We start from the raw sequence: 19235 nt of genomic DNA on the forward strand, positions 1-19235 counted from the left end.
CAAAAATGAGTTTGAAAAGAAAATATGATTAGTGTCGCAAAATGTAAACAAAATGGTTATTTCACATCCATATAAAATACTTATTCATCATAACTGTACTCAAAGTTGCCAAAATGCAAAAAAACAAAAACAAGATGGCTTAGATATATTGCCAATAAGAAACTTTTTGAACAAAAAATGAAAGTTTTTAAAAATAAAAGTGATTGCATTTTTTTCAGTCTTAATGGGCCTTTAAAACAAACAGGTTGAACTGTTTAAAATGTATGTATGTCACATAACATAACTTGTTATAAAATAATATAAACTTATCTTCATAAAAGGATTGCAATAGCTTGTAATTATCCCATAAACATTTATTTACATGTACTAATATGTCTACATATGTACTATATACATTCAATCAGAATTTCATGTAACAAACAGACATCAACATATGTTTATATATAACATTGGTATATACTTACATCAGCAAGCATAACAAAACTAACATACAGTTAATAAGATGTAGTTATATCATTACTATCTTAAAGCATTAAGGCAATCAAAAATGTTGAAGAGTCAATAAGCACTTGCACCTGACAGCCATGTATATTTTTATCTCAATTGTACCTTTCTATTGAGGATATGTATGAAGGTATAATGAAATCATATTTACATCTATGGTGTATAACATGTTTTGATTAAAAATTATGTTATACTGTCTATGTAGTTACAGTATATACTAGTACATATAAATTTACAGCAAGGTATATCTATACTTGCCTAGTGTTTAAATTTATCATTCTAACATAAACAACAAAGAGTTCACTTAAAGGAGCTCCACTGAGGTCCAAAAGCCAAACAAAAAAGAACAAAAATAGAAAATCTAAAACAGATTAATTGGGGTATTCAATATGGAAAAATAAAATGATACTAATGAAAAATACTCAGAATAAAAATAGCCAAGATTTTTTAAGTCGTAAAAGGGGAATAAATATGAGGAAAATATGAGAGGTATGGGATTTGTGTTAGTCATGTTAAAGAACAAGAATGTCAATTGAAATTTTTATTCAGTAGTTTTTTAGATACCAACTTGCACACATAAAAGTAACCTAAGTTTGACGCCAATGGGGGTAAGTACTATTATAGCATTAGCTATTCATTGAAAAGTCGAGTTAAAATGATTACTAATATTTTGGTAAAACAAAGTGAGCAAATAATCTGAAATTTTGTATACAAATTTTATACATGAAAAATAATATATCTTCTTCAAATAGTATGAAACCTCAACAACATAACTCCCGTCCTATCATGTCAATAAATTAAGAAAATACTATCCTCAGTGGAGTCCCTTTAACGATACTGTTTGAATAATACTGACTAACAGTATTAACTTGTACACATTTATGGTTTTCCATAATTACAATTTGTAAATTTTTACAATCTTTACAATATAAAACAATCAAAGAAGGAATCTCTAAAATATAACATGTAAATGGTCCTCATCTCAATGAAACAATTTACTTGTCCTATATATCATCTAACAGGTATTTATATATACCATTCCATTGTCCTATATATCATATAACTGGTATTTATATATACCATTACATTGTCCTAAATGTCATATAATTGGTATTGATATATACCATTCCCTTGTCCTATATATCATATAACTGGTATTGATATATACCATTTTCTTGTCCAATATATCATATAACTGGTATTTATATATACCATTCCCTTGTCCTATATATCATTTAACTGGTATTTATATATGCCATTCCCTTGTACTTTATATCATATAACCTGTATTTACATATACCATATTCACTTGTCCTATAAATCATATAACTGGTATTTATAATATCATTCACTTTTCCTATATATCATATAACTGCTATTTATATATACCATTCACTTGTCCTATATATCATATAACTGGTATTGATATATACAATTCTCTATATATTTCTCATATAACCGGTATTTACATATACCATTCCCTTATCTTATCATATATATCATATATATTATAATATAACTGGTATTTGAATGTTATATTTATCTTTTACTTTTTCTGACCTTGTAAATTAAATTTGTTTTATGATATTTCTATTCAAATTACTTATTATATTTTCTTATTGATTAATTTATATACTTGCTAATCTAATTACAGTCAAACGTGTATTAAGCGACCGGGCAAAGGAAACACCAAAAACGGTCGCTTAATGAAACGGTCTCTTAAGACAGCCAGCATGATATAAAAAGTCAAAATTTATAAATGACATCTTTTTTATTCGATGGGATTGTTTTTCAACTTCATTTTTATATAAATGTTGAATAATAAGTACGCTCCGATAATCTAAACGGATGCAACTGTAAAAATAACGTTCTGATATTTATTGACAAAACAGTTTTGATCCATTACGTACATGTTTGACATTTTTTTCCAGAATTTTTTAACTTCTCCGTTGTTTATCCTTGTCTCCAACACGAAACCCCTATTAGTGAAGAATTTTTTCTGTTGTGCATTTTTTCATTTGAAATAAACAAACTACATCTATTTGTTACGATTAATTTAATGGCTGATCAAGTTCAAGGTCAATTCAATGCAGTCTAAATGTCAACAAGCGAAGCGTATACACCATCTCAGTATGGGCGGAGCGTTGCATTGTTTATCCGATATTATTGGATAATACACGTCACGCGTATACTTAACTTCATTTGCATACGCTAAAACGGCATGGGAAATAGAGTTTTTCACACGTTTATTGTTGTGTTTTGATTGCTGACACCTGTGACATAACGAGGTGGCGTTCTCTAAAAACACAATTACTTGCCAGGTAAAGTGGTCGTTTAATGAAAAAATTGATGTCAATTAGGTGACTAATTAGCAGTCGCTGGTCGCGTTAAGCAAAAGTCGCTTAATACATTAAAGATATAGAGAGAAAATGATCGGGGGGAATTTAAAGTGGTCGTTTAAGACAAAAGTCGCTTAATACACGTGGTCGCATGGGCAAGTTAGACTGTATGTATTTATAATTCAAAGAACCTATTACTTTTTCAAATTATACTTTTCACAAACTATCCCTGATCTCTAAAAAACAGTTACCTATATTTTCTTTATATTTCACTGCATTTCTTTCATTTATTCATTGAAATACACATTTGAATATTACTTTCATCAATTTCAATATTACTACAATGACCAGAAATTGATATTTAATGAACTGTTTTTGATGATTGTTATTTATCATATTGTATAACATTCATTATTTAACATATCAATATGTAACTTTAGTATTTTTTATATTTTATTATGCTGATAATGTTTATTTTAATAATTATGTCTTTTATCATGAAACAATTTAAATTAAGCACTATGTTAACTGCATGTATTCTCTCTCACTATGTTGTCAAAAACGAAAAAAAAATATCATCTCTTTTAACATGCATTAATTTAGTTTAAATACTCTCTGTATACTTTATCACTTTTTTGTTGAAAAGTTAAACCCCAAAAGACCAGGCTTAACATGAAATAACTGATCCTTGTCTTTTACATATTGTATAGCATCATTTTCCTTCTCTCCTCTAAGTTCTCCTGATATCAATGTAAACTCCTCACTATCTCCTGTTATATAACAGTACAATACACTCACATCTACAGTATGAGGAATAGCAGGAAGACTATCAACAAACTTCTGCCATGTTGTCAAACTCATTATGACATACTTAAGCTTAATGTTCTTTAAACTCTTCATCTCTAAAGGTGACTGTATTATATTGTCAGTTAACCTACAAGACCGTAAATCAAGCTTACTGAGATTGTGTAACAATGGTAATACTGTGACTAGTCTCTTTGTTATGTTGGTATGATATAATTGAGATTTATTGTTATCATCTCCATACAGCACAAGTTCTTTTAATTTGTTAGATTTTGTAATAATATCAAATATTTTCTCATAATTACTATTTTCCAAATCATTACATTTAAATTTTTCAAGGTTTGTAGTATCAGCATCTATCACACTAACAGTATCATACAACTCAAGATACTGAAGTTGTTGATGTTTTGATAAATTTACATCATGCTGGTTCTTACACTCACAATTAACATAACCAAGATATATTTGTTCAAGATGACTGGTTGTCTCAAGAAAATTACAAAATGTAGTAGTATCATCATGACTCATTGTTATATTATACATACGTATTGCTACAAGATTGATCATACTAGGTAGGTTACTAACAACTGTTTTATACACTGGGTAATACTTGTCAGAGTAAGAGATACCAGCAAGAGACAGAGATTTTAATGTTGAAGTATTTACTTTAATTGTCTCAGAAACACAATTGTTTATCTCATCAATCCTCTGTTTGTTACTCTGTGTACTACTAGTATCACTTTGTGAATAATATTCATATTCTATTTCAATTTTTTCAAGATGATGAAATATTGGTAAATAATTTGTAAATTTAACATTTTCTGTGTTGATGTCAACTACCTTAATAGACAGAACAGAGTCAGGAACAATTTGATGCTGATCAATACCTGAACAAACAATATCGCAATACTGATTCCTTATATCAATGACCAAATCTCCTACATAAAATACAGAATTACTTCCTATACTACATGCTGCATTTAATTCTTCCATTGACTCAAACATAAGCTTTTGAATATCAGTAATACAACTATGGTCGTCATAAATGTTACTATTTATTGTTCTCCTGTATTCCTGAACACGAGAGTCTTCTGACACAGTATCATATATGTATTTTGAAACATGTGTTGCTAATCTTTGTTCTAGACCAGATAGCATAGTGATGACATTTGACTGTTCTAATATGTCATTTACAGTTGAACATTTCTGAAAAACCTCAATAATAAACTTCTTGGCTAATTCAACATTTCCTGTACTATCTGACAAACCAATTTTTGCATTGAAATTGATGCAAATATTCACTGCAGCCAGAAATTCTTGCATTGATTTGTGAATAAAAGAGAACAATGAGCTTGGTGGTTCTGATACAGAAAAACTTGGACATTCATCTTCTGTCAATATTCCAAGTTTCAAGCAATTTTCTCTTACTTCATCTGATATTCCTAGTTCATCAAACATACAAATGTCAAATGTCAAGGATTTATCCTTCGGACAATTAAATAGTGTCTCATAAGCCAACTGTGACACTTCATAAATGAAATGGCGGTTTAAACTTAATTTGGTTTTATCGGCTAAATATTTAGGAAGATCTACTTTCTGGGTACCCTTCATGTGTCGAGTACTTGTTCCTGTAGTTTTCATGTCATTCCAGGTGAAGAATAACTCTAACATACCGGTGTAGATGGCCCATCTTGAGGTTTTATCGAGTTTACCATCAAACCATAGACATATCAGTTGTTGTAGCATAATTGGTACCTGTTTTAAACTTTTAAGAGACTTTTCCTTCAGCTTTTTCCTACAGTCTCTAGCTTCTTTATTAGCATGTCTATTTACATTTAATTGTGAGACTGTCCTATTGACCATTTCCCATTCACATCTAAAATCAAAACCTTTCAGTTTTAATGACTGGTCAATCTCCACATCATTTGATCTTAATGTATGAAATTTCCATGACCGCGAAGTAGTTAATATTGTGTACTCCTTAAAGATGCTATGTTCTGGGACATTTTCAGAGGACCATTCATCTAAGCCATCAAGCAAAATCATAACTCTAGAGGATTCCTCTTCAAGAAGTGTGTTTAACATTTTCATTTGATAACGTTTTAGAAGCATTTCATCGATAGTGTCAATGTTCTGATACTGTCTAAGAGGGATGTAAAATACAAAATCAAATTTCTTCATCTCTTTTACACCATTGAATTTAACTTCATAATTTTTGCTATCATATTCAGAGTCATCACTGTCAAATTCAGAGTCTGTTAATTCAGTATCAGAGTTGTCACTATCGGATTCGGAGTGTATTAAGTCACCATCAGAGTCGTCACTATCACTTCCATTTTTCTTAATAACACCCACATGTTTTTCTCCTCCTTTCTCATTAACACCTCCATGTGTCTTACTGCCCTCTTCGTTTCCAATGTCTCCACTATGTGTCCCCTTTACCTCTTCATTTACAATGTCACTTCCCTTTTTTTCATGTTCTTCCAAATCACCTCCTTGTTTCTCAGTGCCACCTTCATTGTCATTTTCACCCCCAGCTTCATGTTTTTCACCATCACCTACAGGTTTTTCACCGTCACCTTCAGGTTTACCACTGCCATCTTCATTTTCATTGACCCCTCCATATTTTTCATCATTACCTCCATGTTTTCCACTGTCACCTTCAGGTTCACTACTGCCACCTTCAATTTCATTGCCAGCTCCATGTTTTTTACCATCACCTCCATGTTTTTCACTGTCACCTTCAGGTTTACCATTGCCATCTTCATCTTCATTGTCATCTTCATGTTCCTCACTGTGTGCCAAACACCATAAGTTGACCAGATATTTACAAAAACTAGTTTTTCCTGACCCTGCATCTCCTAGAACATATACAGATTTTTGAGGGACTCCGTCTTTTGTGAAGATTTCTGACATTGTTTTAACCCTCACTTCATTTGTCTCCCCTTTCTCTCCTTTTATTTCCCTCGTTATTTTGGGTCTAATATAAATCTCATTGAAGCTACATTTTTCACTTTTTGGTTGTAAAGGTGATGTAGGAACTTGCAGCAGGGTTTTGTGATAATGTTCAATCAGCTTTTTCCGCCGTTCTGTAATTTAATTGATTATATGAAATCCAATTGTTTGTTAAGGACAAATCAATGAGTTAATAATACAGAAAATTAGTATGGACCTGCATTGACAGATTATCACAGGCCCAAAACACTTATTGTGCAAAATAAAGACAACAGTTTAATGTAGGCACACAAGCTCGGTATATCAGTCAGCCAGTTTTTAAATTAAATTATCTTTTTTCTATATACTTAACTTTACTTGTCAATCTACTGCTTTCTACTTTGTGTAAAATATGAAAACAAATATTAACAAAAGAAGCATTGCACTCTATGAATGCATAACCCTAAGTAACACAACCACAAAGTTTATCTCCCAGTCTCAATAATTTCAAAAGAATTGAAACTGAAACTCATTTTGTATGAAGACATATTCCAAATTAAAACGAACCTCGGGTTAATATTTTTGCTTTGGATTTTTGAAGGTCCAAATGAGATTTTTTCGCCTATGGCATCGAGGTGTGCCTTATTTCGCAGACTGCAGTATATAACATACCTGATTAAGCCTTTACATATCCTGCATAAAATACCTAATTTAGTCTTTTTATATCTTATATAACGTACCTGATTTAACCCTTTTTCATATAAAATATAACATCATATGTAACGTTCCTGATTAAGCTTTTTCATATTCTATGTAACATTCCTGATTTAGCCTTATAACATACCTGATTTAGCCTTTTCATATTTTATATAACAAACCTCAGGCACACGCTTTCTAATATTTGGGGACCATACATGGCTTTTCATGGAATGGCACGGAAGTGTCGCATTGAAAACCGCCATATGAACATATCTACGGATGTTTCTAAATGCAAACTTTTATCATTTTATGTTTAAATGTTGAATTCTGCTTAAGCCAGTGCTAGGAGGCGTGGACGGTAGCTTGCACTTACCAGTACCGTCCATGAACAGGCTCAATCAAACCAAGCCTGCAACATTTTCAATTTTGTCATTTTGGGCTTTCTTTATGAATTCTTGTTTTCTCTATTTTAGCCCTTTTTATATTCTACATGTTCTATTTAACATACCTGATTGAGCATTTTTATATAATATATAACAAACTTTATTTAGCCTGTTCATATGTTATATAATTCATTTTCTATATAATCAACATACCTGATTTAGACTTTTCATATTATATATAACATACCTGATTTAGCCTAGTCATATATATATAACATACCTGATTTAGCCTTTTCATATTCTATATAACATACCTGATCTCGCCTTTTCATATTCTATATAACATACCTGATTTAGCCTTTTCACATTCTATATAACATACCTGATTTAGCCTTTTCATATTCTATACAACATACCTGATTTAGCCTTTTCATATTCTATATAACATACCTGATTTAGCCTTTTCACATTCTATATAACATACCTGATCTAGCCTTTTCATATTCTATATAACATACCTGATTTAGCCTTTTCACATTCTATATAACATACCTGATCTAGCCTTTTCATATTCTATATAACATACCTGATATAGCCTTTTCATATTATATATAACATACCTGATTTAGCCTTTTCATATTCTATATAACATACCTGATATAGCCTTTTCATATTCTATATAACATACCTGATCTAGCCTTTTCATATTATATATAACATACCTGATCTAGCCTTTTCATATTCGATATAACATACCTGATTTCGCCTTTTCATATTCGATATAACATACCTGATTTCGCCTTTTCATATTGAAACTTTTTTTGTTGAGGAGAATCTTCTACCTTGCGTCTTTTTATCTCCTACAACATAAATAATAATTCAAATAATTTTGTTTTGTTTAGTAATTTTCAAAAGTATCTATTGTATACAGTAATATTGTCATTTTAATATTGAAATTGAAGAAAATAGTATTCACTCTCATTCACAAACAGTGTCCAAATATATCTAAACAAGAGGGCCATAATGGCCCTGAAATCGCTCACCTTTATAAAGGCCTCCGGGGCGGGCAAATTTTAACCGAGGGGCTTTTATTTGGACAAACTTGGTAGACACCCATTTGAAGATGTTTCATGATAAATATCTAAGCTCTAGCTGTAAGAAGATTTTTAACCTTTTACCCCATGAGCATATTGCGAAAAATGGCCGTTTTCATTGAAAAGCCTCCGGTAACAAGTTCAAACTGCTATGAAACTATGAAAAATGCTTCAATACTAATGAAACTTGGCACAAATGTTGACTACACCATAGCCTCTGTAACAGCATGCTCAATGGTAAATTTCCTGTTACCATGGCAAAGGGGGGACATCTCAAATTTGCCAAAAATCACTATTTTGCATTGTTTTTTTTTCCATCAAAAGTGATTTCAAAGTGCTGCAACTTCTCAATGAATTGAGATAGAGTAAAGGGCTTTTCAGCGTCGGTTACTAGTTACCCTAAGATCGACCTGTGGCCATTCAGCCTGTCACATGTCCAAAATTTTCTTGGCGATGACAGGGACTCTGTCCCCTTCAAACCCTCAAACAGAAGGGGGCACATCCCCCTTCTGGCAACCCCCTGATGTAATATTTGGATGGGGGACGGCACCGAAAAAGTGGTCACTTTTTTATCAACATTTTTTAAACGAAAAACAGTGTTTTGGGGCTAAATAGGGCATTTTTTCACTGTTTGAGGCCTCAAAAAAGGGGGGGGGCAAAAAGCCGTCGAAACACGCTTATATAAGGGAAAAGGTTAAGTTTATACTATGAACATATAAGGAAAAACAAATTTTACCCCATCCCCCCTCTGGGCGGGGCCAACTTTGTCCCCAGGGCTTTTATTTGAACAAACTTGGTAGTCACTCACTAGAAGATAGTTCATACTTGATATCTAGCTCTAGCTCTTTGGGTTTTTTAAAAGATTTTTTTTAAAGTTTGTACTATATACATATAAGGAAAAATCAATAATCCCTATGGCGGGCCAATTTTAACCCCAGGGCCTTAATTTGAACAAAAATGGTAGACACCCATTAGAAGATGTTTCATGATAAATATCTTAGCTCTGAGCTCTAAGGGTGTTTTTAAAGATTTTTTTTTAAGTTTTTACTATAAAAATATAAGGAAAACCAATGATCCCCGGGGCCAATTTTGACCCCAGGACCCTTATTTGAACAAACTCTGTAGACACCCACTGGAAGATGTTTCATGCTTGATATCTAAGCTCTAGCTATTTGGGCTTTTTAAAAGTAGATTTTTTAAGTTTTTACTATATACAAGTAAGGATAAGCAAGGGCGGGACCAATTTTGACCCCAGGGCATTTATTTGAAGAAACTTGGTAGACACTGCCTGGATGATGTTTCATGCCAAATATTTAAGCTCTACTCTTTCGATTTTCTAAAAGAAGATATTTTAAGTTTTTTTTCTTTTGGTTGCCATGGCAACCAGAGTTTTGCTTAGAATGTAATTCTTTTAACAATTTTTAAAGTTGACTACCAAAGGAACATTCCTGTGAAGTTTGAATGAAATTGGCTTAGCGGTTTATGAGGAGACTTCTTTTAAAGTAAAAGTTGACGACGGACAGACGAAAAGCAATCACAAAAGCTCACCATGTCACTTTGCGACAGGTGAGCTAAAAATTATCTATTCAATGAAAATCAATTTCATTGAAATGGGACAATTCTCTACAGAGAATGCCTAATTTCGACATTTTTGGGTGCAATCATACATAATTTTACAAATGAGTATTGAAAGGTTCTCCAAGATATTGGAATTGAGGGACTATAAAAACTAGAACTATCACTAAATGTGATTAATACCCCCACAAGAGTGCTTCAGAAATGAGGATGTTACTAGTCACAGAATACCTTGTAAAAGAATTGAAATATAGATTTATGGTTGTGGGCAATTAAATATAGTTGTGGTTCTTGTATGTTGCATTTCCTTTCAATGTGGTTGGCCATTGATGAAGTTTTATTGAATTACTCTGTAATAAGTCCAGAAAGACAAGGAAAATAAACAAAGGGCAATAACTCTATAAATACTGAAGATGGAGTTATATCTCTTGTGCACTGCACTTCCTCTTATTGTGCTTGACCATTGTATGAAGTTGTTTTGAATTCCAAACAGTACGTTTTAAGTTATGCTCTGGACAAGAAAAAGTATCAAAGGGCAGTAACTCTGTATTTTGTCAAAATGGAGTTATGGCTCTTGTGCACTGCACTTCCTTTTAATGTCCTTGACAACTGTATGAAGTTGCTTGTTTGTTTGTTTGTTTGTTTCATTTTACGCCTTTTTCCAACAGTATTTCAGTCATATAGGCGGGTAGTTTCCTAACCATCGTTCCTGGAGAGTTACACCAGTACTAGACTACCTTCCTCCGCGCTAAACTAAAAAGCATCTCCCTGGGATCGAACCCACGCCAGAGAGGTAACTGGTTTAGAAGTCATCGACTCTAACCCCTCGACCACGGAGGCGGTCATAGATGTATTGAATTTCAAACAGTAGTTTTCAAATTATGCTCTGGACAAGGAAAAGTAACAAAGGGCAATAACTCTGTAATTAGTAAAGATGGAGTTATGGTTCTTGTGCACTGCACTTCCTCTCAATGTGCTTGACCATTGTATGAAGTAATATTGAATTCCAAATTTTAGTCTACAAGTTATGCTCCGGACAAAAAAAGCAATGGAAAAGAAACAAAGGGCAATAACTCTGTAATTAGTCAAGATGGAGTTATAGTTCTTGTGCACTGCACTTCCCCTTATTGTGCTTGACCATTGTATGAAGTTGTTTTGAATTCCAACCAGTAGTTTTCAAGTCATGCTCTGGACAAGGAAAAGTAACAAAGGGCAATAACTCTGTAATAAGTCAAGATGAAGTTATGGTTCTTGTGCACTGCACTTCCTCTCAATGAGCTTGACCATTGTATTAAGTTATAATGAATTCCAACAATTAGTCTTTAAGTTATGGTCCGGAAAGAAGAAAGCAATGGAAAAGTAACAAAGGGCAATAACTCTGTAATTAGTCAAGATAGAGTTATGGTTCTTGTGCACTGCACTTTCTCTCAATGTGCTTGACCATTTTATGTAGTTATACTGAATTCCAACCATTAGTCTTCAAGTTATGGTCCGGACAAAAGAAAGGAATGGAAAAGTAACAAAGGGCAATAACTCTGTAATAACTTTAGATAGAGTTATGGTTCTTGTGCACTGCACTTCCCCTTATTGTGTTTGACAATTGTATGAAGTTGTTTTGAATTCCAACCAGTAGTTTTCAAGTTATGCCCCGGACACAGAAAAGTAACAAAGGGCAATTACTCTGTAATACGTCAAGATGGAGTAATGGTTCTTGTGCACTGCACTTCCTCTCAATGTGCTTGACCATTGTATTAAGTTATAATGAATTCCAACAATTAGTCTTCAAGTTATGGTCCGGACAAAAGAAAGCAATGGAAAAGAAACAAAGGGCAATAACTCTGTAATTACTTTAGATAGAGTTATGGTTCTTGTGCACTGCACTTCCCCATATTGTGTTTGACAATTGTATGAAGTTGTTTTGAATTCCATCCAGAAGTTTTCAAGTTACGCCCCGGACAAGGAAAAGAAACAAAGGGCAATAACTCCGTAACTAGTAAAGATGGAGTTATGGTTCTTGTGCACTGCACTTCCTCTCAATGTGCTTGATCATTGTATGTAGTTATATTGAATTCCAACCATTAGTCTTCAAGTTATGGTCCGGACAAAAGAATGGAATGGAAAAGTAACAAAGGGCAATAACTCTGTAATTACTTTAGATAGAGTTATGGTTCTTGTGCACTGCACTTCCCCTTATTGTGTTTGACAATTGTATGAAGTTGTTTTGAATTCCAACCAGTAGTTTTCAAGTTATGCCCCGGACAAGGAAAAGTAACAAAGGGCAATAACTCTGTAATTAGTCAAGATAGAGTTATGGTTCTTGTACACTGCACTTCCTCTCAATGTGCTTGACCATTGTGTGTAGTTATATTGAATTCCAATCATTAGTCTTCAAGTTATGCTCCGGACAAGGAAAATGCAACGGATGTCTGGACCGACCGACCGACCACCAGGTGACTCCTATATACCCCCCCCCCCAAACTTCGTTTTTGGGGGTATAAAAATTGGCTTAGCAGTTTATGAGATGTTGTTTAAAGTAAAAGTTTACGGACGGATGCCGGACAAAAGGCAATAACAAAAGCTCACCATGTCACATTGTGATAGGTGTACTAAAACAAAACAGTCTATAGTCCATACTTATTTACCCCATTGATACACCCCTTTTTTATTTTTTATTTATTTGCAGTCAGGTCTTTAGTTGCTGCATTTGAACCATTAAAGTTATGAAAACTTGCAATTGAGCTTGATCAGCTAAAATGAAGTCTTTAAACTTGCCCATGCTACCACGTGTATTAAGTAAAATTTGTTATATGCGCTCACTGTAAATCCCCCGAACCCTACCCCCCGATCATTTCCTATATACAGTACAGCTCAAGCAATTTTTCCTCTTTTCACTCAGTCACCGCGGACACTTTTAACGGCGAACAGAAAATCGTGGGGGACATACTATAGTATCCCACGGCGACAAATCGCCACGGACGGGTAGTTAAAAAAAAACCTGCAATCCGCGGTTGAAAATCACAGAGATTTCATTTGCAGTGATTAATTTGCATATGCACGTAAATGTTCATTTAAATGTATTACGTAGTCTTCTTTTAAAAAACCAAAAAGACTTACAATGTGACTGATGATTTTAATCATTCAATAAAATTATTTAGTTAGCTCCGCGATATTAATGTACAATTACCGGGGAAAATCACATCACAAAACAGTTCAATGAAAAAAGTTTCAAGAAAACGGAATAACAAAATATTTAACGAAATTGGTCAACACTTTCAAGAAAATTAAATGCTTTGATGTTTCTGTGTAAAAAGTTGAAACGATAGCTGCTAGAACACTTAAAAAGTTTTTTTTTTAGAAATTCTATTCATACTTGAAACAATAAACGCCACTTATTATATAATATACATGTACATTTAATAGCGACCAATCTTAAGAAGTTGTTAAATCCAATCAAGGAACTAATTTATTTATTCTTTGCTCAAGATCGCTTAATTAAGCAATTTACACCTACAAAAATTAAGCAATTAGCTCATACACCTAATAGTGCAGCCGTGGACTAGTTCATGTAAGTAATTATATATAATAGTTTAACAAACATTTTCTTAACATGTGTTTTAACGTAAACTTTGCAAGATGCCATTACAAAATCTGATCAAAAGCCACAATTTTTTTTGTCGTTAAATACGACTGTGATGGGAAAATGCAATTAAGAAGGCGAGAATTACTTCTCCATAATGGTGAGGTGAGTGTCATAGAAATAAATTAGAATCTATCTCATTACTTATTATACAACTACAGTAGTCCACGGTATGCGCTATCTAAAAATTTAGATCTGTGATCATGATGAAATAAACATATTTGTTACATCTTTTTTTCAGATCATAACCGTTAATGCGACGTTAAATATTTCAAATAGAGAAATGTTTAGTTCAAAAGTAAATTTGTGTGTATTATATGCTATGACCCACTTAAACTTTAGTTCTCGTCAATATTTGGAGGGAAGGTAATTAACACACGTAAATTTAACAGAAAAAATCGTTTAAATGGATCAAAGAAATAATTAAAAATTGTTATATGATTGTAGCACTGTAAAATCAGAAGGTTAAAATGGCTTAAAGCAGTTGAAATTAATTATGTTAAAAGTTACTACATATTAGGGTTTTAATTTCACACGCAAATCATTAAATTTTGTAATTATTTGCATATGACAGGTGTTACGTCCTTTTAAATACATAACATACAGATTTTCTTCTATAAAAAATGTGTTTTAGTTCATTATATTTTACAGACATACAGTAATAGTAATAAATGTCCCCGTGTTATAAATAAACTAAAAGTCACCCAAGAGAGCGAATTTTAAATTTAATTATACCGCTGCAATATTTCACAGTGATCCACGGTGACAATATCCCACAGCGCAAACTTCCCCCAGTCAAGTTGACGAACGGAAAGTCACAACTATTGCAGGGACATCGCGGTGACAGTCCACCCATAAACAAATCGCGGGGATCGGCAGACTTTGGAAAAATTGCTTGAGCTGTACTGTATCTTTAATGTATTTTAAAGCGACTTTTGCTCACCGCGATCAGCAACAGCTAATTAGTCAGCTAATTGATATTAAACGACCTTTTAAATTGTAAAACACGGATTTTACTGCAGACATATTCTAAAAGTGCTCCTACCTATCAAGTGAAAGACTCATCGTGATTTCACAAGTGTCAACAATCATAACAAAATATATAAATGTGTGAAGAACTGTATCTCCCAAACAGTTTTTAGCGTATGCAAATGAAGTTAATTATAGGTGTTACATGTATTATCTAATATAAACGATAGAACAATGCAACACCCTGTCCTTACTGAGATGGTGTATACGCTTCACTGTTGATTTTTTGACTGCATTGAAATGACCTTGAACTTTTATAATCAGCAATCAAATTAATAGCTACAGTTACATGTAGTTTGTTTCTTTGAATTGAAAATCACCACAGAAAACATTTACACAAATTAGATTTTACGTGTCGAGAACAAGGAAAAGCAATGTAGTACAGTAGCTTGAAAATTTGAAAATGAAAAACATGTAGGTAATGGATCAAAGCTGTTTTGTCAATAAATATCAGAAAGTTATTTTTTTTATTTGAACATCTAATGAGATGATCACAGTGTTATAATTATTAAACATTTATATAAATTAAGTTGAAAAAACTTCCCCACCGGGGAGGAAAGATGACGCATAAAATTTTCCTTTTTTATCATGCCTTGTCTTAAGAGACTGTTTTGTTAAGTGACCATTTCTAGAAGGTTTAACATTATAGAGGCATAATTTATAGGTCCTCAGTCAAGTCACATTCCTATTTAAAGAAAAAGTTATAAACATGATACTAAGGTATGGCTCTATTTGACCCATGTTCATGATTTTCATAACTTAGGCAATGCCATATTAAATATGTATCACTTTAGCCATGTAGCCTAAGGATAGGCCATTGATTTCAAAGGGGAAGTTTTATACATGTATAGGCAAAATCATAACTGTTCAATAGAATTTCTTAAAACTTGGCATGTTCTTAGGCTATGATAAAGCTAAACTGGAACCATCACTGAAGATGAGTAAACACCCCCATCAGCAACTTTGACTTTTTGAAAATTAAGTGGTCTGAAAAAAATATTTGAACTCAACCAATAGTAAAAGAAGTATCAACTGTGTACAAAAAATTATTTCAATTAATTGAAACAATAACCGTGGTCTTCATATAAGCTGCTTATTATACATCAAGTTTGATTACACTATCTCATTCCTAACTCTAGTTATTGTCTGAAAACCATTTTTCTTTATTTAGTAGGGGTGACCTTGACCTCAACCCTAGGGGGTCAAAATAAAATACCACCGGGGTCTTCATATAAGATGTTATAACCAAACATTGATTAGAATATTCCATTCCTAACTCTAGTTTATGTCCGGAAACCATTTTTCCATTTTTAGTTATGGTGACCTTGACCCCAGGGATCCAAATGCAATATCAGCTTGGGTCTGCATATAAGCTTGCTATACACCAAGTACAATACCTTATTCCAAACTCAAGTTGTCGTCCAGAAACTATGATGTGGACCGACCGACAGACAAGCTGACTGCTATATACCCCCTTCTTTTGTGGAGGTTATAAAAATGTGGGCCACCATCCTTTTTACTGAGATCTCTACAAAATTAGACATTTTTGCCTATAAAAAGGGCACAATACCAACTTTTTGCTTAACTTATATAGTTTAATTCTGTTTGAGTCAATGTAAATAATAAAGAGTAGATTGACTTTTTTCCACTGTTTGTGAGATTTTTCTTAAAACAATAACCTATTTTTTTATTCAAACTGAAACAAGAGCTGTCACCCATGTGACGAATGCCCCAAAAAGGTTTCTTAAGCATGCAGGTATTATGAAAAAGAGAATGAAAGTAACTAATTGCTGAATATTGTTCTTTGTATTATTGTACCTGTAATCTCTAATTGTGATAGCATGATCCTTCAAAGTATAAGTGTCACCTTGACTTTTGAAGAAGGGACCAAGTTCCTGGACACAACAAAATATTGTTATGAGATAGACATTTGTGCCAAATTATTACAAAATCCCTCAATGCATGATAAAGTTATAGTCTGGATATGATTGTTGTGTAAGTGGGGACAGACAGACATGAGCCTTAGCAGCCACACATTGTCTTGATGTGTTGACATTTGTGCCAAGTTATTTTAAAATCCTTCCATGCATGACAAAGTTACAGTCCGGAGATGAATGTGTATCTTCAAACTCTTCTCAAGAGAATGAGTACCTTCATACTATAAGTGTGATCTTGACCTTGAAGGTAGCGACATGGGTCTTTGTTGCGATGTATCATTCAATGCCTGACAAAGTTACAGCCCAGACCTATAAACTCTAATTGTGATAAAGTGAACTTCAAAATGGTTGTGTGACCTTGACCTTTGAGGTGGGGACGTAATTTTTGAACGAGACACATTGTCTTTATGTGGTAGACATCTATGCCTAGTTATTTTAGAATCATTATATGCAAAACAAAGTTATTTAGTCCAGACACGTATGTGAGTACCTATTTACTCTAATTGTGATAATGTGAAACTTCAAAATGATAGTGTGACCTTGACCTTTGAGGTAGGGACGTGGTTCTTAAACACAACACATCGTCTTGATGTGGAAGACATTTTGCCAAGTTATTTTAAAATCCCCCAATGTATGACAAAGTTACAGTCTTAACACAAATGTAGTTGGGACGCACAGACGGACAGACGTAGTTGTATTGGAATACATGTACTGGTATATAAACTTGAAACAAAGAAAAGGAAAACATTTTTTACCTGTTTTTGCTCTGTTATAACTGCCTCAAGTTCAGTAAACTTTCTTTTCTGTTCCTCTCTTTCTAGTGCCAACTGTCTTTCAAGTTCAATAAATTTATTTTTCAGCTCCTCATATTCCACTTTAGTTGCAGCATTTTCAGTAAATTCCCGCATTTTTGTCATTTCATCTTTGATTTGTTTCAAAATTTCTTCAGAGCATTCAGTAGTGATGACAAAGTCTTTTTGCTTTAGCTGATGAAAAAAAAAAGTTCAATTTTCTTTCAGAGATAAAATGTAGCTATATCATATAGCAACATTTTTATTTCAAAATTACCACAATTGTTTTTTTTTTATTTTAACTCTAATACTTTTTCTGAGGGCTTCTAAAATCTTCTTTTAAGGCAGGATGTGTGGTATAGTCATTTGATTGCCAGAATTCTCTATTTTCTCCACCATTTGATTTTCTTACCTGTTACTAACAAGCTTAGATCTGTATTTTTGATATTTACATTTTGAAGGTATTTATAAATTATATTTGATTTATATATGTTAACTTAAGGCAGTTGTTACTTAAATTTGACTAAAATAAATTAACCACTTCGAGCACTTTTTTCTATTAAACTCTGTTAATTTAGTAAAATGTGCTTATTGCAATTATTATGATAATTTAACTCTATAAAGATTTCAAACTTATAATTTATTATATACACTTACATCTTGGAGTTTCAGTACAGCTTGCTGTGCAGCTGGTTGATGAACAAGTTCCTTACTATCTTGTAGAACTGTTATCATATCATCTAAGTAAGTATTTGTCTCGCTTTCCTCTAATTCCATACTGCTTGAGTGGAAAATCATGTTTCTATACTGACGAACCTATTGAATGAAAAACAAATAATACAACATATTTATAGGGTGTATCACTTAATTACACTCAGAGATAAATGGACATTCTTTTTTATGCTTTGTTGCTGTATAAATAGAGTAGTTGGTTTAAACATATTTAGTTAAGCTTGATTGCGAAACAAGTTCTTACAACTTATATTTATCATTTTCGAGTCCGCTTCCTGGAACCAACCAGTACTGGTGTCATATGGAGAAACATGGTCGTGACCCGAGTAGGGCTCGAACCCATGATCTCTGGGTTGAGAGGCAGACACCTTAACCACTAGGCCACCGCTCCCTTTAATAGAGTAGTTAACTTACAATGAAGAGTAAAATTCTATGGTATCTACATAATTTAACAACATCATTGCAAAGGAACAGCAAAATATGCCAGAATAAATAAGGCTTAGTAATCAAGGATTAAATGTGCTTGAGTTATCAAGAATAATTTTTCACATAGAGAAAAGCCCCAAATTTCTACAGAAATAAAAGAAACATTATAATTAAATATATAAATGATTAAATGATTAAATTTACCTTTTGAAAAAAGATTGTTTGGTCTTGTAACATTGTATCCAATATGGCTATGAAAGTACTTGTTATTTATGATAACATGAAGCAACCCAGTGCAATCGGTGTCGACTGCTGATGTCTTGTCCTTGTACCCAGGAGCATTTATAAAAC

The 19235-nt window shown here is 32.9% G+C and overlaps 1 protein-coding gene across 2 annotated transcripts; it reads right to left on the reverse strand.

The window, feature by feature from the left end:
• Positions 1 to 3036: 3036 nt before the first annotated feature.
• LOC132717116 (uncharacterized) lies at positions 3037 to 18538 on the reverse strand. Of its 2 annotated transcripts, none has more exons than XM_060700513.1 (4): positions 18384 to 18538; positions 17691 to 17921; positions 8454 to 8523; positions 3037 to 6736 (listed from the first exon to the last, which is right to left on the reverse strand). In XM_060700513.1, the coding sequence occupies exons 1-4, from the start codon at positions 18522 to 18524 to the stop codon at positions 3471 to 3473; spliced, it is 3708 nt and encodes a 1235-aa protein (XP_060556496.1). In that variant the 5' UTR covers positions 18525 to 18538; the 3' UTR covers positions 3037 to 3470. The 2 variants fall into 2 exon arrangements, with proteins under 2 accessions (XP_060556496.1, XP_060556498.1); XM_060700515.1 differs by having other exon boundaries at positions 8420 to 8523.
• Between the last annotated feature and the right edge of the window lie 697 nt (positions 18539 to 19235).

Source organism: Ruditapes philippinarum, unplaced genomic scaffold, assembly GCF_026571515.1.
Source record: "Ruditapes philippinarum isolate M1 unplaced genomic scaffold, ASM2657151v2 ctg5307_1_1_1_1, whole genome shotgun sequence".
Classification (NCBI taxonomy): domain Eukaryota; kingdom Metazoa; phylum Mollusca; class Bivalvia; order Venerida; family Veneridae; genus Ruditapes; species Ruditapes philippinarum.

Bases quoted from the DNA above. Each gene is read 5' to 3' on its own strand.
- LOC132717116 (XM_060700513.1), bottom strand. From the start codon at position 18,524: ATGATTTTCCACTCAAGCAGTATGGAATTAGAGGAAAGCGAGACAAAT. The intron at 8,524-17,690 runs GTAAAAAATGTT...TTTATGTTGTAG, and splicing joins TTATAACAGAGCAAAAACAG to GAGATAAAAAGACGCAAGGT. The intron at 6,737-8,453 runs GTATGTTATATC...ATTAAATTACAG, and splicing joins ATATGAAAAGGCGAAATCAG to AACGGCGGAAAAAGCTGATT.